General features: G+C 61.1%; 2 protein-coding genes across 4 annotated transcripts in view; one reads left to right on the top strand and one right to left on the bottom strand.

Moving 5' to 3' along the window:
- The window catches only part of LOC125618105, a 21,271-nt gene extending 5,964 nt beyond the window's left edge, over positions 1-15,307 (bottom strand). The window contains exons 1-4 of one of the 3 annotated variants that reach the window (XR_007349342.1): positions 12,974-15,307; positions 10,276-10,670; positions 9,435-10,099; positions 4,858-4,988 (exon numbers count right to left, since the gene is read on the bottom strand). Coding sequence is in view for 1 of the 3 variants with exons in the window: in XM_048807865.1 (XP_048663822.1) it covers positions 9,949-10,099; positions 10,276-10,670; positions 12,974-13,447 (1,020 nt within the window). In the remaining 2 variants the exon portion in view is untranslated. Of the gene's footprint in view, positions 1-4,857; positions 4,989-9,194; positions 10,100-10,275; positions 10,671-12,973 lie in introns of those variants that run through there. The other 2 variants (XR_007349343.1, XM_048807865.1) reach the window with 2 other exon arrangements.
- Cd81 (CD81 molecule) lies at positions 8,878-25,785 on the top strand. The gene is made up of 8 exons (XM_015503327.2): positions 8,878-9,186; positions 19,633-19,747; positions 22,822-22,919; positions 23,710-23,784; positions 24,031-24,135; positions 24,466-24,567; positions 25,056-25,142; positions 25,231-25,785. Exons 1-8 carry the CDS (start codon positions 9,121-9,123, stop codon positions 25,291-25,293), a joined length of 711 nt encoding a protein of 236 aa, XP_015358813.1. The 5' UTR covers positions 8,878-9,120; the 3' UTR covers positions 25,294-25,785.

The raw sequence follows: 25,785 nt of genomic DNA, 5'->3' as shown, positions 1-25,785 counted from the left end.
ATGTTTACAGCAGCTCCATTCACAACAGTTAAGCTGGGAACCGACCTAAATGCCCTTCAATAGATGAATGGATAAAGAAAAATGTGGTACATACACACAGTGGAGTATTACTCAGCCATAAAGAAGAACGATTTTATGACATTTTCCGGTGAATGGGTGGAACTGGAAACTATCATGCTAAGTGAAATACGCCAATCCCCAAAAACCAAAGGCCGGATGTCCTCTCTGATATGCAGATGCTAACACACAACGGTGGTGGGAGGGGAATAGAAGTTCACTGGATTAGACAAAGGGGACCGAGGGGAAGGGAAGGGGGGTGGGAATGGGCAAGACAATGGGATGAGGCAGATTTCCCATGTTCGTATAGGAGTACGCGACCAGAGAGACTCCACACCAGGCACCAGCACAGGAATGGACCTTTCCTCCAGGTGTGGATGATCTGTCCGAACACGCTCTACTGTCGTGTGTAACTGAACAGGCGGGTGGTCTCCTACACTCTCGGGGAACCCCTTGGCTTGCCTCGTTTTCCTCTATCAGGCATTTTTTTTCTGTATTGGAGTGTTGACTGCCTCACATTCCTCAAGTCGTGGGATGTCGGACCAAATCCCGCCGAGGACCTGGCTGCTCCTCTGGGAAGGGGTACAGCAGATTTGGCGGTACTCAGGGGGCCGTGCAGTGTTGGGCGGCCAGGACTTGTGGCTGTCCTTCTGGGGACAAGTGTGGTGGAAGGAGACGTGCCGCCTTGGGAAGGGCTGGACTCGTGGGCCGTGGGTATCCACCTTCCCGGGTTGAGAGCGCCCAGAAGCTGGCAAAGCAGGGGGTCTGTGAGTGCTCCCGGGTGAGCCGCGCGTGTCAACCAGTGGCTGAGTGAGGACGACCCGCCTTGCCCAGTGTGGGTGGCACCATCCTACAGCCGAGGGCCCAGACAGAGCTCGCAGGCAGAGGAAGGGCAAACTTGCCCCTCCCCCACCCCAGTCCCTCTCTCCTGTAACTGGGGCACCACTCTGCCCATGGACGCCAGAAGCCCAGCCTCTCTGGCCTTTGGACTCCAGGACCTGCACTAGAGCCCCTGCCCTCTGATCTCAGGTCTTTGACTGGGGACAGAGAATTACACCATAGGCTCCCGGCTTCGGGGCCTTTGAACTGGGACTGACGCTCTTGGCAGCCTCCGGGTCATCCAGCTTGCACACGGCCTCCGGGGGGGGTCCTCAGCCTCCGAGATCAGCCCATCCCCCTGGTAACCCCACCTCTCCCTGCGTCCCCCTGAAGGCTCTGGCAGGTGCCACTGAGTACACCCTGGCCCTCCCTGAGGGACCAAGGCTCTGGGGCAGCCGGGCTGAGGCTGCAGGCCTGGAATCTCCCTGTGGAATCGCTGAGAGGGCTCCGTTGGGAGAGAGGGGAGCTGGAGTGGGGATGTGCATGTGATGGCGGCAGCCACAGACCCAGCTCTGGGAGAATGGAGCCTGCATCCGCCCACTTCCTCCTCCTTCCGCCTTTTGTCCCCTGCAGACCCCCCGCCTATTGTGCCACCAAGCTCGGGTGGGCCTCCCCGCTGTGCCCCACGTGCCAGCTGTGTCTGGACACACCCAGCTCCACCCCCCCAGGCCTTTCCTGGGTCTCTCTCAATGCGATCAAGTGGACATTCAGACTGACCGTCGCAGGCGGGGTGTGCTCAGCGGCAGCAACTGCAGACCAGGGGCAGGTCTTGGAGTGCGGCCTCCCTCCACAGGTCCTGGAGAGGGGCCATCCACACCCTGGCAGGGTAGGGCAGGCCCTTCCTTACGTGAAGATGCCCATTTCCTGTCCCTGAGGAGCCTGGACCCCAGGGCCACCAGAGAGGGACTCAGGGTCTGGCCAGCAACTTCTGACATGGTCAAGGGGTGAAGAGCCGTTGGACACATTCTCTGGAGGTAGAGTGAGGAAAGAGGCACCAGTGTGACGAGAATGAAGAGGAGCCAAGGTGGCCCCACCCACAGGGCTGCAGGGACGTGCTCCCCGGGCAGGTGGACTCCCTCCCTCCTGTCTGCCCCGCTGAGGGGCCTCTGTCCTGAGCTGGCCTGGTGGGTCCCTCTGTTCTGGGTGCTGTGACGAGGACCACTCGACCACAGTGCCCCTCCACAGCCCCTCACATGTCCAGAGCCCTGTGGGGGAGAGGTTTATCATCTCTCCTATCCCTGGGTCATGGCCAAGGCCCCTGGACAGGACAGACTGACAAGGGGAAGATCTCACAAGACGGGGAGAGCGCGGGTGCCCTGGAGTGTGGCGCACAGAGGGGTGATGGTGATGAGGGTCCAGGGAGGAGGGCCCCTCAGGGAGAGGGCCTTGGGACCTGCCCCTGGGGAGAACAGCAAGGGAAGCCAGGTCACAGAGACCTGCCCTCGCTTCCTCCAGTACCAAGGGCCATGTTTTTAAGTGGCCTGTCCTCAGCCCCGTCACTCCCAAACCTGGTTCCTTGTGTGTTGAAGAAACACGTGGACTGGGGAAGGGGACAGAGGAGGCTTCCAGACCCACGGGGGAAGAGGTGAGCCTGCGAGGCCAGTTCCCTGCCGGCCCAGAGCAGGTGCACGGCGGGAGACTGCACGGGGGCATGGGGGTGCAAGGGGGCCTGCCCTGGGAGCAGTGCCGAGGGGCTGCAGCCAGGAGTGGGGCCAGGGGTCGGGAGTTGGCGGCTGCTGTGGGCGGGAACTTCCCTGAAGGGGCAAAGGGCAGGGACCACAGGCTTCAGGAGGGGGCTCTGATCTGACCAGAGAGACAGACGCATGCCGGGACCTGAGGTCTACAGCTCCCCGCTGCCCCAGGTCCCCGCCACACCTGCACAATCACAGAGAAGGCACTGGAAGGACACGGAGCCCCGTCAGAGATGGCAGGGGGAGAAGACCCCGGTCCACCAGGCCTGCGCCTCCCACCTGGCTTTCCATACGGAAGTGGCACCCACCTTCGGGGCTCTGGGCCTTGGGTAGTGTGTGTCCCTGAGGGGCAGGCTCCCTGTGACAGCCTGGCAGACAGTGTGTCTCTGCCTGAAGATGGGGCCGGGGCGTCCCCAGAACCACGGTCGTGTTGTGGGGAGGGGACGGGGTGAGGAGGGAAGGGAGAGCCAAGGCCCTTGCTGAGGTCCGTCCCCCCACACCTCGAGCTCTGCCCCTGCCCTGGCCCCAGATCCCACTTTGGTGGCCCCTCTGCCAGCACTCCTGCCCCCTCTCTCCAGGCTGCGGTGGCCTGGCCTATGTCCCAGGAGCCCCCTCATTGGACCCACTTTATGGGGCCTCCTCGCTGCCTACCTGAGCTCCCTACGGTCCCTTTCAGATCCATCAACACCAACTCCCCAGCCCCATTCCCATGGGGTCCAGCTCCTCTGTGGGGCCCCTGACCACAGGGCCCATCCTGAACCCTGACCCTCATCTGCCACAACTCCCTGAACCTCCTCATTAGCTGCTCTCGCTTTGACATTTTTTCCTCTCAATTATTCAGTATTGGTCTGGAAACCAGAGCTGAGTTCGTGTGCGAATAGCAGCAGCAGGCACTATTGATTGCTATTCGTTTTCTTTAATCTTGATTATTAGAACACCCACCCCACCCTGCCCACAGCCCGGTCTTCCCACTGAGGACCTGTTCTCGGGGCTGTTCCAAGAGCCTGGGCCTAAGTGCACATCGCAGCCATTAGGGCCTCCCCAGAGCCCGTCCACTCCCGTGGGAGGCACAGATAGTTAGATTCCAGAACCTTCTCTCTGCTGTGTCTACCAGTTCCTCCTGTCTCTGACCATTCCCAGGCCCAGACAAGACTCCTCACTTTGAAAGACCCGTCTCCAGCCAGACTTTCTGTTCTCTGTAGACCACTGGCTTCCCCTGTGGACACTGCTCCATCCTGTGGGTGGGGGACCCTCCCCAGGTCCAGTGGTCCCTCCAGCCTGTCTGGGTCCACAGGCTGGGGACAAGTGAGGCTGCACTCGACAACTCAACCTTCCTTCCCTGGGCTCAGGCTGCATCTTCAGGTCTCAGGGCAGCCCTGTGTGGGGTCCCTGTGGGGGACACAGGCCTCCCTGTGGCCCTGATCGTACTGCAGTCAAGGGCCAGTTCGCCAGCTGGTACCTGCAGCAGTGAACGACTCCTGGGAGTTCAGGGGAGAGGCCTGGACAGTGAGGGTCTGGCCCAGGAGGCTCAGGGCCATCCTCCACAACAGAGGGTGAGGCAGGAGGAGGTGGGCCCCATGTAGGGCAGGGCGACTCTGACCAGAAAAGACTGCGTTTGGGCAGGTACCAGCCCTGCATGAGCCTGGTCAGTGCTGACAAGCAAGAACTGGGTCACCCATAATGTTCCCTCCAAACCCATGGTGGTCGGGTGGAGGTGGGGACCAGACGGAAGCCACTAGGTCCCCCCTAGGTTCTGCTCTACGGGGCTGGAAGCACCAGGGCATGGAGCTGGCCCCGGTCACCTGCCAGCCTGCCTGTCCCCTTAGGGAACTGGGGTCCTGACATGCCTGTCCTCACAACTAGGCTCTTGTGGCAAGGAATCTTTTCCCCCCAAATCCCATATTTCCCTGAAAGTCTGGCTCCCTCTTCCTGTCCTCTACAAGCGCTCCTCCTGGGATTTCAGCCCAGGTCTTGTTAACATCTATAATTTTGGTCATGAAACACGCCAGCATGACTTTGACCTGCACCAACGCAACTGCTACTTGCAGGACCACAAGAGGAGTTACCTGGGTTACGCCCTGCCGTGCTGCCACACACACACACGTGTTTGTCTTCGCAGGTGGTTAGTGGGTTTCTTAGGATTTTCTATATAACAGTATCATGAAATGAGCAAACAGTTTTGTCTTGACTTGTCTGGGAGGCTGTAACAGAATACCAGAGGCTGGAAAGCTTAGAAACAACAGACATTTATTTTTACAGTTCTGGAGGCTGGAAGACAACGACGGAGATGCTGGCAGACCTGGCATCTGGCGAGGGCTGCTTTCCTGGCTCACAGATGGTCATCTTCTGTGTTCGCATGTACTGAAAGGAACCAGGGGCAGTGGCACACACCTGAATCCCAGTGACCCAGGAGGCTGAGGCAGGAAGACTGTCTGCTCAAGAGCAACCTGGGTGATTTAGTAAGACCCTGTCTCAAAAAAGGGGGGGGTGTCTCAGATGTAGCTCAGTAGTAAAGTGACCCTAAGTTCAATCCTCAGTACTAAATCAATCAATCAATCAATCAAAATTCTGACAGAAATCAAGCAGGGACCTCTCTGGGACCTCAATTTTGTCCGGCAGTACTAGGGATTGAACCCAGGGGTGCTTTACCACCGAGCTACTCCCCAGCCCTGAGCTTCTTCTATCAGGGCCCAGGTCCAGCTCTTGAGGCCCGGCCTCATCTCCTGAGGCCCCCTCCATGTGCCATCGCCCGGTGGGCACGATTTCAGCCTGGGGCACCCACATTCAGACCAGGGCCCTGGACTCTTTCCAACATGATGTTTTCTACGCGGTTCTCCTGCCTGGTCGCCTGGGCTAGCCCCCCAGGAGAGTGTTGAATGCAAGTGTTGAGTCCTCTCCCACCGACTGGGACTGTGCTGTGGTCCCCGCAGCTGCCCCCACGGCCGCTGTCCCCGTGACCTGCTTTCAGCAGCAGAGCCCAGGGACGAGCCGCGGCTCTGTCCTGTGCGACTCGGATCGTTTCGGGACACTGACCTCGCTCCCTCTCCCTTTTCTCTCCCTCCTGACCTGCTCTTGACTCTGTGGCCAACACCAGGGACAGTGGCAGGCCCCCTTGCCATAGCAGGCTCTGCGTACAGAGCAGCTTGTTCTGGTTGGGGCGGTTGCAAGGAACCCTCAATTGGCTTAGTGTCATGGCATTTTGCATCCTCCTCCCTTCTACTAGTGATGGTCTAAAATTTGGGGGCCAACAGAGGTGAGGCAAAGAACCTCACCCCCCCACTGGTGCAAAGGCCTATCCACAAGTATGGCTGTATGCTGGACGGGTAGTCAGTGACGGGTATGATCCAATTGCAGTGGTACCAACCTAAGACAGGAGGCTGACGCCTAGAGGTCAGTTCATCCGATGACGGGTAAGGACCATATGTTGAATTGGACTGCCTAACAGGCACGGTCCCTGAGCCACATTGCTTGTTGTTTAATTAAACAAAAAGGGGGAGATGCTGAGAGCCACGGCCGAGTCTGTATGGCCCCTGGCATTTTGCCAACAGTATTGATTGACAGGCGAGGCATTACTATCCGCCTCTGCCGCAACTTTTGAGTTCTCGCACTATTTTGGAGTTCTCGTGGGGATTTCCGGGGATTCCCCGAGAGTTCCCATTGGTTGGGGAAGTGCAGGAGGAGGGATTTCCGGGAGAGATATTTCCGGCTGGGGGTTCCTGGAGAAGCCTCGTGGCGTTCGGGAGGATTCCCCGGGAGCTGTGTGAAGTGTTTTCCTGCAGTTTAAAAATAAAGTTTGTTCCTGCTTCAGTGGCTCGTGATTTGTGCCCAGCCAGACTGCGGCAGGCGGTCTTCATGGAGATCAGGCTCAGAGGGGTCCTGTGCCCTCCCCAACCAAAAGCTGCTCTGTGGGGGCCTGAGTCATGGGCCCTGGGCCTGTGCCAGCCGAGGAGTCTCTCAGTCACACCCGGCTCACAGGAGCCCTTGTCTGAATGCTGAGGCTTTGGGCCACATTCCAACCACCCGCAATGCTGCGCAGTGGCCATGCCACAGGGGGGAAACTGAGGAACCAGCCTGCAACCACACGGGCTCCCTTCCCCACCTACTGCCAGCTGTGCCTCGTCAGCCCAGCAGCCCCCCTTATCCTCGGGCACAGCTCATCGGTGCTTGTCCACGGTGGCTTGCAGCTGCAGTGGAAGCTGGGCTGGGCTCAGACGACTGCAGAAGCCCTCCCCAATGTGCTCTTGGGCACCCACCAGCCGCAGAACCACACAGACACATGTCACAGATGCTGCCACCAGGAGTCCTGAGGTCCCCACAAGGTTGAGCTGGTGGGCGGCTGGGCAGGGTGCTTCAGGTGTGGGACCCTGAGAGGCAGCCTATCCCCCCAGCAAGGCTCCGGTGCCAACGGGACTGAGGCAGCTCCCTGCCACTGTGTCCTCATTCAACCCCAAAGCCAGGCCTGGGGAACCCTCCCATTGCCCCCACTGCAGCCCCATGGAATGTGGAACCACTCTGGTCCTGGGCCCAGACGCCTGCCCACCTCTTCCAGAGCTCACCGCCTGCCTGCCCTGTGTCAAGCCCCGCCCCCTCCTGGAGGGCTTCCTTCTGTTCCTCCCACCTCACCCCTGCCCTGGAATGCTCCTCTGGCTCCAGGCTGCCTCCAATGCAGGCGCAGGCGTCAAGGCCTGGCTCCTTCAACACGGCCTGCTGGAGGGGGTCCCCATGCCCTCCATCAACATCCTTGGAACCACTTCCCTCCTCAGCACGGATATGACCATCATATCGAGCGACACCTGTCACCCCCATCAGAGCCTAAGGTCCTTGAGGGAAGGGGTCCTGGCTGCCAGGTGCTCCACAGCCAGTTCCTGGAGCAGTGCCTGACACAGTGGGCACCTGAGAAATGTTTGTGCATGACCAAAGAAGAGGACAGAACAAGCTGGCCAGGCAGGGCCTGCCTCAAGCTGGTGGACCAGGGATGTAATGCGCATCCCACACCTTTGGTGAGCAGTGTCCCATCCCTGGAGAGAGCAGGTAACTGCTGGGACAGCAGACATCCGGGGCATGCAGAGAAACACCCCCCGCCCCAAGAAGGTCCATTCTGCACCCTTTTAACAGAAAGCACCCCACAGACCCCCATATGGAGACTGACATCCTTTACTGTAGTTCACTCTGACACACGTGAACACAGAACTACGCGGTGCTGCTCAGATGCAAGCGCGAAGCAAAAACAGATTTACAAATTGACCACCAGAAAGAATTGCTCTGTCCAGGAAGGTATCCACTGGCCACCATCTATGACATACAACTAACACTTCCATGCCTTGGTGGCCACATTCCCAGTGATGCTGCTGAGTCGGATTGGTCAGGTGGTGAAGGTTGGGTTTCCAAAGGTGGCCCCACATGGTCCCCAGGTGAGGCTCTGTTCATGAAGCAGCCCCATCCTCCAGCTTTTGGGGAGAGGAGGACATAGGACACCTTGGTGGAGGTGTCACCTATGGTGACAGATATCATTCCCTCTTCACCTGGGGAGAAAGCCCTCCTCACTGGGAATCAGAATCGGTCCTCATTTCCTTACCAGAAGCAGTGAGGCCAGCAGGACCCCACACCTTCAGAAAGGCGGCTGGAAGACCTGGGTGAGGGGGCAACCAGGACGCGGCGTGAGATGCACAGTACTTGGAGGTTTCTTGCAGGTGTTTGGTGCCTGCTAGATATTTAACGCGGGTCTGGGGATAACCTCTGGGTGCACCAGTGGCCTTTCCAAAGGCAGACTCCACTAACAGCAGCCAGCGACACCCCTTTCTATGGGACAAGGGCCTGCTGACTAAAATCACTATCTTCAGGACCTTCAGGCCCAACTTCATGCCCACCCACTTTCCTTCCCGAGAGAGTAATGCGAACAAAGCGCGCTCTTAGCCTGAGAACATTTCTCTGGCCCCACGCGGCCTCCAGGAGTCCTCCCAGAAGGTCCAGGGAGCCTGAGGCAGGAAGAAAGAGGTCGGTCCTCAGGCGCGGCTTTGCAACCAGCCCCGGGGGCTTAGAGCCTTACTGAAGTTCCAGGACGCGTCCCAGCCGCACCAAGGTCGCGAACCCCAAAGGGCTGGTGCACCGGAAGGTTGAGGGAGGTTTTGCGGCCCCTGCCCCGCGCCCGGCGGCAAGAGGCGGGGCAAGGGGGAGGGGCGCGGAGCGCTGCGGAGGCGGGGCCTGAGGGGGGCGGGGCCGCAGCGGCCTATAAGCGACGCGGACGGGTCGCGCGCCTGGCCACAGAGCGAGCGCGCAGCCGAAGCAGCAGCCGCGACCCCTGCGCCACCCGGGCCTCGCGTCTGCCTGTCGCCCGCGCCTCGCGCCCGCAGGTCGCTCGGGCTCGGCGTCCTGCTCGCCGCGCCCCGACACCCCCTGCCCATCAGGCCCCCCGGCCCGCCCGGCCCGGCGTCCCCGCGCGCCCGCAGCCCAGGACCGGCCCGCGCCCCGCAGGCCTCCCGCCGCCCGCGCCGCCATGGGGGTGGAGGGCTGCACCAAGTGCATCAAGTACCTGCTCTTCGTCTTCAATTTCGTCTTCTGGGTGAGCCGAGGGGAAGTGGGGGTCGCGGCGGGCGGGGGCCAGGCGCACCCCCTTTCGGGCAGGCCCGGCGGCAGCGCTAGGCCCCGTGGCGGGGTTGCGGCGCGGCGCGAAGTTGAGGGGCCACCTGTGGGCTCCGGGCGCAGTGCGGGATCAGGGCCGCCGCGCCCCTGGGCAGCCGGGCCAGGTGTCCGCGCGTCGCGGCCCAGCCCCCCCGCCCCGTCCGTCCCGTTAGTCTGGGGACCACTAACCTGTCCCTGTTGCGTGATGGCGATGGTTGCGGGGCGTGTGAACCCGCATCCCGGACTCCAACCCCTCAGCGGCGGCGGAGCCCGCGTGGCCCTCTTGGCCACTGTTTCGGGGACCACCCTGCTTCTCTGGTACTGAGGGGCCTCTAGGGCGGGACTCCCGGCGCCCCGCCCCCATGAGCTCATCCGGGCCACCGCCCCTGGATGGGCGGCCGAGAGCTGGGGCTTGGGGGCGCACACTTTCCTCCAGCCGTGAGCACAGTCTACACCACTTTTCTTCCTGCCCTGCTCACCCTCCAGTCTGGAGACCGTCCTGGGGGTCGGGTTTAGGGCGGACGGAGTGCACAACAGGATGGCCTCATGCTGGTGCGCGCCTTGCCCCAGTTCTGGAGGCCCATCTTACCCTCCTCAACCACACAGATTCCAGCCCCAGTATGGCCCCCACGGGCCTGTGGGCCTGTGGAAGCTTTGCGGGGAGTGAGGCCCCGGGCTGAGTTGACACAGACTGAGGGTGACCCTAAAGATCAGAATCTCTGTGCGCCCGGGCTTTCGGTTCCTGCTGATGGTCTGGGCTGGGTTGTCCACTTTTTGGAGTGCAGTCTCCCCTGGTCTCCAGGCGGGCGAGGAGCACTTTCTCCTCTGTGGCTCTGGCCTTTTGTTTCCATTTCCTGCGGAGTTGGAATTGGGAAGGGGTGGAGACTCTTCCCAGCCTGGGAATGTGGGTGGGTGTTGCTGGCCACTCCTCTGGGCCCCCAGCTGCTGTGCACCCCAGGCTCCCTTCTCAGGAATAGGGCCAAGCACAGGCAGTCTGTGTCTCAAGTTGAGGCAGGACGGGTAAACTTACAAAGCAGCCCCTGGAGTGAGTGTGTGGGACTGGGGACATCTGTTTTCCATCTGGACAGCCAAGGATCCCAGGGTGGATCTAGGGTCAGTGGGATGCTTGTGGGGGAGACACACTGGTCTGGACCCTGCTGGAGTAGGTTTGGGGGGCACAGCATGTCTTGCCAAGCCAGGCAGTGCCGCATGGCCTGCTGCAGCACACCATCTGGGAGCCAGGGCGGCCACGGGGAGCAGCAAGGCCATGTGGGATGGGCTGGCCCTGCCTGGCATGGCCCTGGGGGCCGCTGCTGAGTGGTAATGTTGATCGGTGTTTTTCTGCTCTGGACCAGACAGGTTGGAGGCAGGCCTGTGCCAGGGTGTCGGTTTGCTGGTCTTGAGTCCCGGCTGTAACTGAGGACCCTGCAAGGAGTTGAAGGGCAGGCAGGAAAGGGGCCTCCTTTTGGCCTCTGGGCTGTGCATCAGCCTGTGAGGCCCACCCACTGCCCCAGCTGGGAGGGCGCTCAGGCTCCCCTGGGAGCTGGGCCTCCAGGAGGTGGGTTATTTCCCAGGCAGCCAGGATGAGGCCAACACATCCCCCAGGGCGCTCCTCCTGCCCATCCCAGGGGCCTGCCCAGCGCAGAACATGTATGTCTTTTTATGTTCACAGTTCTGTGGACCCATCCACTCATGCTGGACCCTGCAGTGGCTGGAAATTCAGAGTTGAGCTGGGAGGGCCTGGCAGAGGAGCCCCTCTGTCCCCTGCATCGCGGGGCTGGTCCTGTGGCTGAGAGCACCATGGTGCCAGGGATGGACCTAGTTGAGCCCAACTCCGCTGCTCCAGTGCTGGGCCTCTGCTTTCTGCTGCTCAGGGGGGTCCTCACGGTCCCTCCCCAAGAGAGACTGGGGCTGTGGGCAGACTAGCTAATGTACCCGAGTGTGGGACAAGGGGCTCGGCATGGGGAGAGCTCAGGAAATAGATGCAGGGCACGATGTCCAACAGGGTCCAGCCAGGGAGAGCGAAGCTGAGGGTAGGAAGTGCGTGGGAAGGGGCTGCCGTTCCCGGGGCACCTGGAGGACCCTGCCGCGCCTGGCCTGACGTGGACACAGGGCAGTACCAGGGGCTCATGGGAAGCTGGGTGAGCACAAATTGACAGTGGGTGTCTGGATGCGGCACTTTTTTTTTAAAGTTCTGTTTAGAGCGGAAGAAAGCGTCCCTGTGGTTGGAGCACCCCAGGCCGCCTAGCCTGCCTCTTAAGAAGCGCTGTGACAACCTGGTCTCTCACGCACACTCCCATTGCTGGCTCTCTCCTACACTGAGACGCAGGGCCCCAGGCAGCCTTGGGCTCTCAGCCTCTCCTGACTGGCTGCTGCTTTGGGGCTAGTGAGGTCCCGGACACTCTGAGTGTGTGGGCAGCAGGCTTAAGACAAGGGACAGGGCAGGAGGATGAGCAGCAGACCGGCCCAAGCAGGGGAGACCATGCAGATGCCTAACCAAGTAGTGAGGACATCCAATCCCTTGGGGTGGGTGCAGGGGCTCCTACTGGAGCATTGGTGCCCAAGACTTGCTGCTTTGAGACTTGCTACTGGGAGTAGGGCAGGAAGGAGAGCAGGGCCCTGTCCTGGGACAGGTGACTGGCCTGCAGAGCCTCCCTTCTCATCTTGTGAAATGGGCATCATGATGGTCTTCTCCATGGCTTCTGGCCAGGGAGCCCGGGAGAGGTGCTACCAGTCTTTGCTGGAGAAGGGTCCTATCTTCTGCCCAGAACTGGCTGCCCCTCTGGACTTAGGTGACTGGTGGCAAGCCCACCGCAAAGGAGACTGATTAGCAGCCGCGCTAACTGGCATTCAATATTCCCCTCAGACAGCACATGACTGTCACTTGGTGACTGTGGCCTTTCTTCCCGCAGGGGGGGCTACAGTCCAGACAGGCTCTGGGTGGGGGCAGGGCTTCCTGTGCCTGGTTGCACCCAGTGGGCGAGTGGACTTCCCCTGGTGCCCCCAGGCTGTCTGCCTTCTGGCTGCCCAGCTTTGGGGAGACAACCGTCAGTCCAGGATGGGCTGAGAAGAGGAAGTCTGTGGTTTGTCCCTGGCCATGCTGGCTCCAGTGAGGGTGTCGGCAGAGAGGGGCACAGAGCTGCCGCAAGGAGGCAGGGGGCCTGGGACCCTGGTGCCCCTCCAGCTGGCCCTGCTCCAGGGCCCACGTGTTACCACTGTCTAATGAGAGGCCCCTCTCTGTTCCTTCTAGGGCACGCCAGGCCTTCTCCCACCACCTCCACCCCAGCTCAGGTCTGGCTCCAGAAATCAAATCCAGTCCCAATTCAGTCTTAGCTGCCTCCAAGCCCAGACAGGGAGGCTGACCCCACACCCTCCCAACCCAAAGTCCTGCAATCCTCCAGATCAATAAGGTTTAGAGTCCAGGCACCATGGAGGGGGCAGGTTCTCACCCTTGCACTGGCCTTGGGTTTTGGAACCCAAGGCCTGGCACACAGACCAATCAGGCAGTGAGTGCCAGGTGATCTTCCAGCACTGGAGGCGTCCACCTTGTTCCCTGGACAGCTGCATGAACAACCAGGCTCATCCAGAATTGGCTCTCAGGGGCCTGCACCTGTCCAGTACTCTGACCCAGCATGCCGGGTGGCCTTCCAGGAACCTCTGGACCTCCTAATACCCTGTCCCCTCTACACAGTACTGTGTACCTCTGGGTGCAGCAGAAGCCACTTTACCTGGCGGGCTGCAAAGCAGGTGCCGAAGTTTTTGAGATGACTGGGTCCTCTGGGTGGCCTCTGTGGCTGGGGGCATCCCTGTGGCAGAGGGCCAGGCCCCAGGGGCTGGTCCATGGTCAGCTGGTAGTTGGCTTTTACTCCCTGTGTGGCAGGGCAGCAGCCTTTGCCGTCCCAGCACTGTGGCCATGGGAGGGGAGGGCTTCTAGCTGGGGGCCGCCGTCCTCCAGGGCTCCAGGTCTGGTAAAGGCTGCGGGTACAGAGAGGTGCATTAGAACCAGATGCCCAGAGTTTCATAGTCTGGAAACGCTGAGTGGGTGGTGAGGGTCCTCCTTGAAGGGGCAGAGTGTGCCCAGTGTGGGGTCCCCACACCATGGAGGTAAGGTGGGGCAGGGAGCCAGACGCTAGGCCTAGGGCTCCGAGCCCTGCTCTCCTCTCTGAAGATATGCCCTTTTCTGATTTGGAGAGGTAATTCATCCATCTTCATCCTTGCCCCAGTTATTGAGGTAACTTGGCCATTATCAGGAAGGGGAAGGCCCAAGGGCCCCAGCAAGGAGGCTCTGGGCACCCCGTGCTTCCCCGAGTGGCAGCTTACTCCCGTCACGCCTCCCCATCAGCTGGATCCGCAGTTTCTCCGGAGGGTCTGTGTGGTCACCTGTGACTGCACGTTGAGCTCGTGGTGCAGCTGCCAGTGAGCTTCTGGTGGTGTCTCGAGGTGCTCCGCGCGGCAGGGTGTGGGAACAAGGTCCCTGGTCCCCTGCCCTGCCAGAGCTCCAGTCCTGGGCTTGGAGCTTGAGCTCTGGGGTAGACCCCTGGCTTGTGAGGGCCAGCAGCCTGCAGCCCTGGGGCTCTCGGGGAGCCCAGCCCTCACGCAGCTCCCACGGCCTGGCCGGAGGCTCTGCTTCCTGCTCCCCTCCTTGGGTGTAGCAACCTCAGCTACACAGACACTGCCCACCTCTGTGCCCCAGGAGATGATAGTGGCTCCTGAAGTAGCACTGTGCCAGGCAGGGCGTGGGAGACCCTGGCCTCCAGCTGTGCGGGGCTGTTTTCAGACCAGACCGTTGGCGATAAGGAGACTGAGTGCAAGCAACCACAAACCGCAGGAGCAGGGGGCGGGGAGGCTGGGACTAGAGCCCGTCCCACAGCCTCTGACTCCTCTGTGTCCTGGCTCTGGGCTTCCCTGGGGCAGGCGGTCGTACCCAGGTGGTAGCAGGTACAGCCCTGAGCCGGCTGAGTGCTGCGACACCTGGCCTACCCATCCTCGGACCCTGCCTCCCGTGGCTGTCCCCACACCTCTTTGGAGCACACAGCTCCGAGGGTCCTGGTCACCTGCAGCCCCCTGCACTTCTCTGGCAGGCCACTCCCCACAGGGCCACTGGGCTTCCCAGTGGAGGCAGACGTGTGACGAGCAAGCAGGGCACCTCGTGGCTAGCCTGCCTCCGGTGAGGGGCAGCCTCAGGGCCAGCCCACTCCCCGCACCCAAGTGCTCATGACTTAGTCCGTTGCATCCCAGCTGGATGGCAGGACCAGGTCTGGGTCCTCTCTTAGCATTTATTTTTAGACACCGGACAGGCGGCTTCCTGAGAGCCCAGTGAGCGGTGCTGCTGCTTCCTGGCCGAGGTGAGCGGCTATTCCTGCTCTCGCCGGGCTTCCTCCTTCCTGCCCAGCCTCCGCAGCTCCTCTCCTGAGGCCTCACTGGGCCCTAGAGGAGTGGCTGCCTCCAAGGAGGCCTGAGAAGGGTCCTGTGTCCCCCAGGGAGGAGGACTTGTTCCCGTCCCACACTCGGACCACGCACTGTCCCTCACAGTGGGCGGAGAATGGAGCTCGGTCTGCAGGGAGCCGGGCTAGGGAGGACGGTGGCTGGCCTCCCCTTGGTGGGCTCCCCGCCACCCAGGTCACCTGAGCATCCTGCCTTTCCTCCCTCTCCACCTCCAGCACCCCAGCTGCTGAGCGGGTAGGCGCTGGGACACTTCCCAGCACGTGCGTGCACCCTGACCCTGGCAGTGAACAGACTCGGAGCCTGAGACACCCCCACTTTCCAGAGGCAGGGGCAGGGTCTAGGCTGGAGTTAGGTGCCCAACTTAAAGGGGCTAGCCGACATGAGAATCGTCCTTGTCCTCTGGCACTGTGGGCAGCACTTGAAGTGACCCCTTGGGCCAGCCAGCTGGGGGACTGGAGCCTCACCCTTTCTTGGAGGGGCACATGTGCTAAAGTGGGAGAACCCCCAAGAAGCCCCGGCTCTGGCTGCGTCCTGGGTCTGGCTAAGGGTCACTCACTGTAGGCAGCTGGCATGGAGGAGGAAGCTGCCCCAAGCCTGCACCCCATCAGCTGCTGCTGGGAAACACCAACAGGCTGGGCAGGGACCCAGTGTGCTGGCACCCCCCTTGTTGACGTCGAGTCTGTTATTTATTAATTCTCAGGAAGGAGGAAGAAACAAAACCCTTCACAGAGTCATGAATACGCCTTTCTGTTCCCTTGTGTGGAGGCCTCCAGGAACCTGGACACGTTACCTGGGCGCTCGCTCCACCCCTGCCCCTGAGCAGGGAGTCTGTTTGGTGGCAGGAGTGTCTTGGGGTCAGGGAGCAGGTGGGAACTGCTTCTGCAGGCAGCTTTGAGCGGACGTGTCTCCGAGAGGGATCGAGAGGACACTGCAGACTGCTTGTTTCTAAGGCCTAACTGCTCACATCCCGAGTGCTGTCCACAGCTGGGTACTGTCCACCGTGTGGGAGCTTCTGTGCCTCTACTTCATTCTACAAGTGAGAATCCTGGAGGCAGGAGCACCGAGATGGGCCTGCAGTCACTCGGTCAGATGTAACCCAGCAGCCGGGGACTCGGGCCTTCCTTCATGCCCAGCTCTGTCACTCCTCATTTTCCATGGACACTGGGCTCTTTACTTGGCCTCTGTGTTCTGTAGTTACACAGCTGGGTTTTCCTTCTCTGTGGACAAGACTCCAGCATGTGCAGATGCTTGCTGCTGGCCACGGGGACGTCTGGCTCCTGCCCAGGAAAACACGAGTGTCAGGAGGTCCTTTCTCCCCTTAGTGGTCAGTCTGCAGGACACGGGGGGCGGGGGTTCTCGAACAGCTTTCCGTAGATGCAGATGGCATGTGGCACTGGCCTAGGATTACAGTGTGCAGCGGAGTAAGTCTTGACACGCTGGTGGCCCCGTGAAACCATGGCCACTGCGGGACGTGGAGTCCTTTGTCCTTCCTCCCTGCACTGTGCTGGGCTGTGGCCTGGACCCCCTCGCAGTCCTGCTCACACAGGTGGAGTCAGAAGGTGCCTGCTCTTTTGCTGTCCTGCCCCTTTTTTTTTTTTTTTTAAAGAATTTTTTTTAATATTTTTTAGTTTTCGGCGGACACAACATCTTTGTTGGTAGGTGGTGCTGAGGATCGAACCCGGGCCGCACGCATGCCAGGCGAGCGCGCTACCGCTTGAGCCACATCCCCAGCCCCATGTCCTGCCCCTTTTCGCTGATGAGGGTCCACGCAGGATGAGCCCCAGGCCCATAGTCGCCAGCGCTGGGCCCACAGGCTGTTACTAGCTTGGGGCTGAACAGGAAAGAACCCGAGTCTTGTGTGAAGCTGGGCTCCTTCTCTTGGGTGAATACCTGGAGGGGCCCCGGGTGTGCGGCAGGCGTGGGGCTGACTTCAAGGAGGTCTGAGCATCAGCCACGGCTGCGCTGGGCCCTCCGAACCCCACTGCTGCCCTCGTGGGCACAGGGGTGGCGGTCATTTTCTATCTTAGGCAGCCTGGTGGTCGGGTTGGGGTTGTTCAGTGCTGGGTGCTGGAGGGTGGCCTCCGTCCGTGCGTGGTGCTGGCCCTGTGTCGTGTGGTGCCCGTCCTGCCTCTGTGCACCTTGGGGGCTGGCTTCCTTGCCGTCGAGTGCCGAGCATCCTCTGGCCACAGTCCTTTGTTAGTCACGTCCCATCCCAGCTGGGGCTGTCCTGCTTCCCTAGTCTCTGGAAGAGGATTCTTACGAGCTCTGACTCACTGGGGACCTCCAGCTGCCCTCCTGGGCCCCTCCTGGGGGTCTTTCCCAGCCCTCCCTCTGCCTTCCCACTGCTGTTCTGATAGAAGATCTCGGGACCCTTTCAGTTTGGGGGTCTGGCTCTCCCCTGCCTGGAAGGCCCAGCCAGCCCCTTGCTAGGGCGAACCTAGAGGTAGCCTCCTGCCACCCGACCCTGAAGTCCCAACAGGAAGCCCTCTTCCTTGAGCAGATGGAGAGTGGTGACTCAGCCCCATCGCATCACCAGCTCGGGTAGCTGAGCACGGCTCCCCCTCACCCTCAGGAGGTGTTGCCCCCAGCCCCTCAGCTGCATGGAGAAGGCAGGGGTGCCCCACCCAGCCTGGGAGGCACGGGGTGGGGTCAGCCCCTGCGGAACAGCTGTTGCCTGCCCAGCTGTCTTACAGGTGGGGACACTGAGGCAGAGGAAGGGGGGTGACCACAGCTTCCACAGCTGAGTCAAAGTTTGTGACCAGGCCTCTGGGACCCCTCCCGCTTCAGGAGCCCCCCAGAACATGTCTCCATGAACTCTGAACCAGCTTCCAAACAGAATGCGTGACGTCTTCAGAGCGTCCGTGGGGGCCAGAGTTACCAGGCAGCTCAGCCTGCCGCCTGCTCCCCTAGAGCCACAGACGGCAGCTGGCTCAGAGGAGCCCAGCGTGGCGCCCTGGGGCTGCCCGCCATCTCCTCCTCAGAAAGCCCTGGGGACCCCTGGCACCACCACAGGGCCTGGTCACGAGGGACGTGCTTGGGGCCCCAGCGGCCAGGCCGTTTCCAGTTTGGCCAGCAGGGCCCTCAGTGGCAGCAATGTCCACTGTGCTGGCTGATGGGAATGAGCCCCCGCCAGGGCCCTGACGGGTAAGTGGGGCCTATTCCTCTCCCACACGGGAGGGGCGGGTGCAGTCACAAGAGCCACTGGAACCGCAGTAGCGGAGATGGGCGGGTTCACCAGGAGGACGGCCTGGCCTGCTGACCTGGGGGTGCCTCGGCCCTCGCCCTGAAGGCCTGGGGGCCACAGCTCCTGGCCGGCCCACTCCCCTCCAGGACTAGAGCCAGCCTACCTGGGGATCCCCGGGCCACTCGGGGCTTTCCTTCGGTGCCGTTGGTTGCCCGAGCTGTCCTACGCGCATCTCCCTTCCCCCAGGCCCTGCTTCCCTGGCCAGGACCGGTGGAGCGGGACCTGGCCACTGGGTGCTTTTCTTGAGGCCCAGTTTCAGTTTCTGTTCCTGTTTGACAGCTCTGAGTCCACTGTGGGGTGAGCATCAGCCCGGACTTGCAGACCAGGGGTGGGGCCCGTCCCTGCAGGTGGCCCTAGCACAGCACCCCACGTGCCTGTTGGAGGGCAGCCCGCCTCTGGCACTCACTGCCAGTGGTGACCAGAAGGAGGTGCAGTGCCTCCCCAGAGCTGTGCTTGGTGTGTCCCCATGCACCTGCCTCCAGGAAGCCCCCCATGGCCTGGCCCTCCGCAAGGGTGGAGTGGAGGATGAAGGCAGGGCCCTCGAGGCCCAAAGGAGCTGGTGGTGGGTCCCCCATGGGAGACCCTGACTGCCACTCAGACCTGTGCCGTTGCCCCTGGCAGGGCCTCATCAGCATGTGCCTCCCCAGGGTCTCTGCCCAGGTGTCAGGCAGGTCTCCATGTCCTCCAGCGAAGTAGAGGTCCCCTACCCTGACAGTCCAGGGGATGTGGGCCCCACTGTGAGTCAGGGACCCCAGAAGAGATCGATTCTGTGGTCCCAGGGTTACAGTGTCCCCGGGTTGAGGGATTGTGGGACTGTGTGAAGCACAGCAAGGGCAGGGAGGGACAGTAGGAGTCCGAGGGACAGTGTCTGTGCCCTCTGCTCCTCTGAAGTCTTTGGCTGAGAGGTGCTGGAGTAGAAGAGGGCCAGGGCAGGCAGGACGCAGGGTGTCCCGCCATTCCTGGGGACTGTGTGTCTGCAGGAGCCCTTCGTGGTGCCAGGTACTAAGATCCGCAGCAGGGTGAGCCTACAGCCACCACCCCGGGGCGTCTGTGGCCTGAGGAGGGAGGGCCAGGTGCCCGGGCCCAGCAGGCATCTAGCCTGGTCAGCTGCTGGGGAAAGACGGGGCTGGGCCTGGGGGACCTGCCTCAAGGGCAGTCCCCAGCTGGCTGAAGGAGGTCGTGGATACACAGGATGGCCTGTGGTGGAGGGCTCCCTCAGCCTGAGCCTGTCCCCTGCATGCCAGCCCTGAGCAGGGACCCCTCCCCAGCAGCCACTTCCTCCACAAGCCACAGCCGGTCATGCCCCTGCCACTTCCTGGAGGCCACCAGATCCCCGCCCCCTTGGAAAAGGCCCAACAGTCCTTAGGGGCTCAGGTCCTGGTGTGGCCTCTGGCCAGCTTTAGGACAGAACGTCAGGTCAACCTGGCATTGGAGATCCATGGGTTTCCTGAGTGTCCCTGCAACGTTGGGCATGGGTGGACCGCGGTAGTCTTCCTTGTTGATCTGAAATTCACGTTGTACATCCTGTGTCACCTGGCAGCCCTGCCCTGGAGTCACAGCTCAGGTGCTGGGGGTGGCCCTTGGGTTCCAGTGAATGGTAGCCAAAAGACCAGTCTGTGGTCCCTGCTGAGGCCCCCTCCCCGACTGGAGGTGCTGTCAGCAGGCTACGTGTGACACTGCTCCCCACTCTTTCTCCAGCTGGCCGGAGGCGTGATCCTGGGTGTGGCCCTGTGGCTGCGCCATGACCCTCAGACCACCAGTTTGCTCTACCTGGAACTGGGAGACAAGCCTGCACCCAGCACCTTCTATGTGGGTGAGTGACACGTGGCACAGGGTCTGCTCAAGAGCCCAGGGCTTCCGGTGCCTTCCAGGAGGAGGCAGGGCCCGAGGGTAAGTGGGCATCAGTACGGGGTCCCAGCCAGCTCCAAAGGGGCTCTTGGAGCAGGAGGATTGACCCAGGGATGGGCATGTGGCTGCTGGGGACCCCACTAATCACCACGGACTAGGCTGGGGCCAGGGAGGGCGGGCAGCCGGCAGGGCTTGGGGATTGGTTTCAAGATCTTATTTTAACTCAGGCATTTCTGGGGAGGCTCTGGGTGGGTGGGGCTGGATGCCTGGGCTGCGTTGGAGGCTTCCTCCTCCCCCATGCTGCTGCCACACCTTGCTACCTTATTAGGCTGCCTGTGGGGGACTGAGCCTCCAGCGCCCCAGAGGCAGGGTGACCAGGATGACCCTGGCTGTGCAAGCAGCCTTCCCCCTTGCCCTCCCTTGGAGGCGGGCCTGGCGCCTGCGAGTTCTGGCAGTGTTGATGTTTCTGCCCTTTAAAGGAGGGGCCCCTGGTTCAGGGCTCCATCTGAAGCCTGCTGCTGTCCTCCGTCCTGGTGGGGCCTGGATGGGGTGGGGCCCTCTTACCAACTTGGAAGACATGCTGGCTGCTGAGTAGGTCCTGGGAGCCCAGACATGCCCCTCCCTGTCCCACCTGGGTGTCCCAGGATAGGCAAGAGTTCTGATCACCCCAGAGCTGTCACTCCTTTCTCCCCTTGCCCTACCCACCCTCCTCCCAGGACCTCTGTCTTCCACAGAGAGCATGGATGTGGCTGAGGTCCAGACAGGACAGGGGTGGGTGCGCCTGGGGCTGGGGCTGGTTTCCAGGCCCAGCTGTTCTGGGAGGTCCCGTGCCCTGACTGCAGGTCCCTGTAGCCTCAGTACTGTGTGCCCTCCCAGGGGGCAGCCACCCACCCTGCAGGCTCACACGCAGACTGTGGCCTGCTACACTGGTGACATGCTTAGGCCAGGCTCCCTTGGGAGCAGACTGTTAGCTCTGCCCCACATCTGAGGGGATGGGGGACCTGACCAGTACCTTCTGAACTCCTGAGGGGTGGGGTTCTCCAGGGAGGTCCCTCCCTGACCTTTTTTCCCTCTTCTAAGATAATCAGGAGTATTGGGGGTTCAGGGGGCTCCCAGCAAATGCAGGAGCTGCCACCCCCGAGCTGGTAACAGCCAGGCATGCTCCTGGCTAGAGTGTCATCGGCACATCCCTCTCCTCTTGTGCAAGTGCTGCTGCCCACCTGCCTTCTCCCTGGGCCTGGGGCACCCTGGTTATTGGGCTTTGCAGGACTGGAGTCAAGTGGCCTTGGGGCAGGCACTTTTGCCAAGAACCACTCTCTTGGGGACATGGCAGCCGAGACAGTGGCTAGAGCAGCTCAGCGTGGGTCACTGTTGGCCCAGTGGGGCCAGACAGGAGTGGAGGGCTTACTTCACTTCAGACGAGGTCAGTTGGGGTGAGCTGACAGCCAGGCATGTTGGCCCTCGGGGCTGCACTCCTTCAGGCCTCCTTTCCCCCCTCAGCAGGGTGGACACCACAGGCTTGTCAAGGTACCTGCCGAGGGTGGTAGCAGGGGAAAGGGGCTGCCAGGCAGGCCCCACGGTGCCAGGGCAGGGGGCATTGGAAGCAGGCCTCTGGATGGTGTGTTCTCTCCGTGGCCCATGGCAGGCTCCAGCTCCAGAGCCACCTGCTCCCTCTCCTTGGTTATTGGCTTCCTGGGCACTGGAGGACAGCTTCAGGCATGGGACTACTGGGCAGGTTGGGTTGGATGTCAGAGCTTGCCACTCTCTGGCTCTGCCTGTGCCCTGTGGGTAGGGACCACTCAGAGCCCCTCTGGCCACCAAGTCTCTGCCCATTCAAAATTGGCCTTCCTGAGTCCCTGCTGCTTCTGGGTTGGGCCCTGCAGGAGCAGATGCCAACTCTGACAAAGGCGCTTTGTGCAGTGCTGGGGGAGGGCGAATGGGCCAGCTGGCTCAGCACCCCCGGAACACTGCAGGCTCCAGAACACTGGAGGGGCTCTGGGCAGCCCTGGGCCTGTCCCTGAGTCCTGTAGGCTTGGGTCTCCTGCTCCTAGGACTCTTCAAGGCAAGAAGGCAATGCCCCTTTTGTCCGGGACACTGGAAGTAGGGCTGAGGAGAGGGAGGCCCAGTTTGAGGGTGCTGTGCCCCCCAAGTGGGGAGCTATCTGTGAGGTGTACCCGATGGGAGACTTCTCAGCCAGGTGTGTTTGGTGCTGGCCAGAGGTGTCCTCTGGCCAGTGAGGGGGCCCAGGAGACCAGGTCCCAGATACGTTGCTTTTCTAAGCCTGGTGGTGGGTCCTGGCCCCTGGCTCCTTCTCCCTGGACTGGCCAGCCTGGGGGACAATGGGCCTGGCTTTGAGCAAAGAGGTTTGGGCTGCCCGGCAGCGTTGCCATGGTGATGGGGGGATGGTATGAGGGGCTGGGAAAGCCCTACAGGGACACTGTGGCCTTTCCCAAGGGATAGGGGGTGGCATGGGCTCCAGGACAGCAATGTGACCTGGCACCTCCTGGGCCTTGGTGACCCCCTGCCCTTTGGGATGTCTGCCTGCCTCCCAGGAACACATGCCAAGCTGGTGGGTATGGGCAGGTCAGCAGGGTGTGCTCTCCTCAGCTGCCCCAGCCACTCTCAGTGGCTTGGACACTCCATTCAGTTCTCAGTGTACAAGACAGAGCAGCCTGGCTCACATGGTGACGTCCCTACGATGGGGTCAGCTAGAGTGGACTGCTGTGTGCCAGCAGGGGGCCTCCACCTCTTTTCACCTCACCACCCCCAGGTCAACAGCTGGGACCCCAAGCAGCTCCTGATGCTACAGCGGGTGTCCTTCCCAGCCTTCAAGCTGGGTGTGGACATGGGTGCTGGGTGCTGGGGCACTAGTCGCCAGCACTCTGCACACTTGGATGCTGTGAAGCCCTCCCCTTGGCATCGTCGGCCTCCTCCTGTGTCACAGAAGAGGGCTGAGGCACAGAGGAGCTCATGCAGCCAGGCCGAGCCCGTGTCTCGGGCAGTACCAAGCAGCAACTCACCCTGGTCCCTGTCCCACAGGCATCTACATCCTCATTGCTGTGGGGGCTGTGATGATGTTCGTCGGCTTCCTGGGCTGCTACGGGGCCATTCAGGAATCCCAGTGTCTGCTTGGGACGGTAAGGTCAGGAAGCCCGGGAGTCCTGGGCCTGGAATGGGGAGCAGCATCCAGCTGGCAGAGGAAGGGGTGGCCATGAGCAGAGGGGCAGGCCCAGGGTCTTTGGTTCAGCCCAACAGCCTCTGGGTAGCCTCCGCATCTCCCCAGAACTTGGGCTCTGATTTTCCTGTTTTGTTTGTAAATTGTCTCTCATCGGGTTTTACTTCCATCTAGTCCTTGAGGCTAATATTTCCAAGGAGAACTTTTTATTTTGTTTAAAAACAATCCACAAACATCACAGAGATTGAGTCCCCAAGACCAGCTTCAAGTGTCTTGGGGACCACCCACTGGCAGGAGACTGAGGCCCTGCTGTGCCTTCAGGCCTGGCCATTCTGGAAGGGGGGCCCTGTGCTCATGTCCCCAGCTGGGGAAGTTGAGGCACATGTCATGTCTCCTTTCCCATGGCAAGCAGGAGAAAGGGTGGGCTCGGGAGGCATACTGCTGCATGCACCTGCCAGGGGCTCGCCACCCACAGCCCCCCTGAGTGATTCTCCATTGTTCCTGCAGCCGCTCCTGCAGACCCCGGGCAGTGTTTCTGTGTGAGTGCTTTAGCATCTCACTAGGGGGCCTGCGTCTTGGGCTCTGTGCTTTCTGTCTCCCTGGTTGGGATGTGGGTTGGTGGATACTGTCAGCTCCTCCCCTGGCCATAATATGCACACCTGCTGGTTACATGGGCTCCTGCCCTCTGTAGAAGGCCAACCCCATGCTGGTCCAGGACCGTGCCACAGCCTGATCCCTCCTCCTCTCTCCAGTTTTTTACCTGCCTAGTGATCCTCTTTGCCTGTGAGGTGGCTGCCGGCATCTGGGGCTTCGTCCACAAGGACCAGGTGAGCCTGGGCCCACCAGGGAGCCTAGAGGGGTGGAGGAATGCCCTCTGTCCAGGTCTTGAGTGATGGGTGGGTCTCAGTCCAGAGTTTTGGGGTTCTCCTGGGACTCCTCCTGGGGTCTGCCTGGTAGGAGGATCTCAAGGGTTCCATGGAGGAGGTGGCATTAGGACCAAACACATTGGGGGAAGTTTATTGCAGGGTGTACCCTTAGGGATGGTCCCCACTAATGTGACCACTCTGCCCCAGATTGCTAAGGATGTGAAGCAGTTCTATGACCAGGCCCTGCAGCAGGCTGTGGTGGATGACGATGCCAGCAACGCCAAGGCCGTGGTGAAGACTTTCCATGAGACGGTGAGGTTGAGCTGGGGCGGGCCCCAGTGGGGTACTCACCTTTCCAGATGAGTCCTGCCACAGCCCAGACCTCAGGAGCAGGAGGGGTCCCAGCTAGGCAGTCTGTGTGACCCTGGCGTCCCTGGATGGGCACCTTGTGGCCTGGTTGGCCAGACGTGTGGGAGTGTCCGAACAGTGCAGCTGGGCACGACCCCCACCGCCCCCAACATCCCTGGTGCATTTCAGGGGGGTGTAATGCGTACCCCTGCTCCCCACCCCCTGCCACACCCAGAGCTCTGGCCGCTCTCCCCTGATGCCCAGAGCTGACCCAGACACTCTCGGTCTCTACAGCTCAATTGCTGCGGCTCCAACACCTTGTCCGCACTGTCCACCTCAGTGCTGAGAAACAACCTTTGTCCATCGGGGAGCAACATCTTCACCAATCTCTTCAAGGTGTGCACTGGTGGGTGGGGCAGAGGCAGGGGCCTCCACCTATCTGGGTGGGTCCTGGTTTGGGGGTGGCACCAAGGCTGCTCTCTTGGGAGGGCTGGGTAGGTTGAGTGTGGCCCATGAGGAAGAGGGGAGACTCCCAGATGGGCCTCGCCCAGGGCCTGCACTTCCACTCATGCATGGGGGCACACAGAGTCCTTACCACCTGGGTCACTGCCCAAAGCTGCTGATGCCACTGGAGGCCCACCCAGCACCTGTGGAAGTCCCTTGGTAAACATAGCAATACCAGTGATCATGGCCTTGAGGTAGGGAAGGCTTCAGGCAGTATGTCCCCATGGTTTGGATTCTTTTTAAATGGACAGAACAACTTTGGGCAGAGCCCAGCTGCTGCGCCACCTCTCCTGATGTGGGGGTGGGGGAGGCAGGGACAAGGCCACCCACCCCTTCTGCTTTGGGGCTAAGCTGTCTGCTGACCGCCACTGCCCCTGCAGGAGGACTGCCACCAGAAGATTGATGAACTCTTCTCGGGAAAGCTGTACCTCATCGGCATTGCCGCCATCGTCGTTGCTGTCATAATGGTGAGCTGGTGGGGGCAGGGCCTCTGTTCGTGGGCACTGAAGCCCCCTGCCTTTCGGGTGCTGACCTCACCCTGCCTCCTCCCTACAGATCTTCGAGATGATCCTGAGCATGGTGCTGTGCTGTGGCATCCGGAACAGCTCTGTGTACTGAGCCCCTGCAGTGCCCCAGAGTGACCCGGAGGTGCCGCAGGGCTGTCACCACCTGTGTATATAACGTTTCCGGTATTACTCTGCTACACTTAGCCTTTTTACTTTTGAGGTTTTTTTGTTCTGAACTTTCCTGTTACCTTTTTGGGGCTGACGTCACCTGTAGGTGGCGTGGGTGGGGGTGGAGCAAACTTGGGCCTTGGGGACCCTGTGCTGAAGGGGCCCCTTAGTGAGCTCTGCCTGCTAAGCCAGCGCCCTCCCAGGGACACCTGTCCTGAGGCTCAGCATGGCTGGGCTGGGGGGCTGTTGCCCCCCCTTCCTTGTCCCATGGGCTGCACCTTTTTAATCCTTGTTCCTTCCCTGCCCCCATTTTGAGAGCCGGGTCTGAGCACTCTTTATGCCTTCAATGCACCTGTCCTTTCTAACACGTCACCTTCAATTGTAATTACAACATCTTGAAAATCATTTAATAAAGAAGGAAAATCAGGCATGCTAA

Source organism: Marmota marmota, unplaced genomic scaffold (genome assembly GCF_001458135.2).
Source record: "Marmota marmota marmota unplaced genomic scaffold, marMar, whole genome shotgun sequence".
Lineage (NCBI taxonomy): Eukaryota > Metazoa > Chordata > Mammalia > Rodentia > Sciuridae > Marmota > Marmota marmota.
Note: the sequence above shows the minus strand (reverse complement) of the source record. Positions and strands in the feature narration are given on the sequence as shown.

Coding starts and splice junctions, on each gene's coding strand:
- Cd81 (XM_015503327.2), top strand. CDS start 9,121: ATGGGGGTGGAGGGCTGCACCAAGTGCATCAAGTACCTGCTCTTCGTC. Junction 9,187..19,632: donor TCTTCAATTTCGTCTTCTGG/GTGAGCCGAGGG, acceptor CTCTTTCTCCAG/CTGGCCGGAGGCGTGATCCT. Junction 24,136..24,465: donor TGAAGACTTTCCATGAGACG/GTGAGGTTGAGC, acceptor CGGTCTCTACAG/CTCAATTGCTGCGGCTCCAA.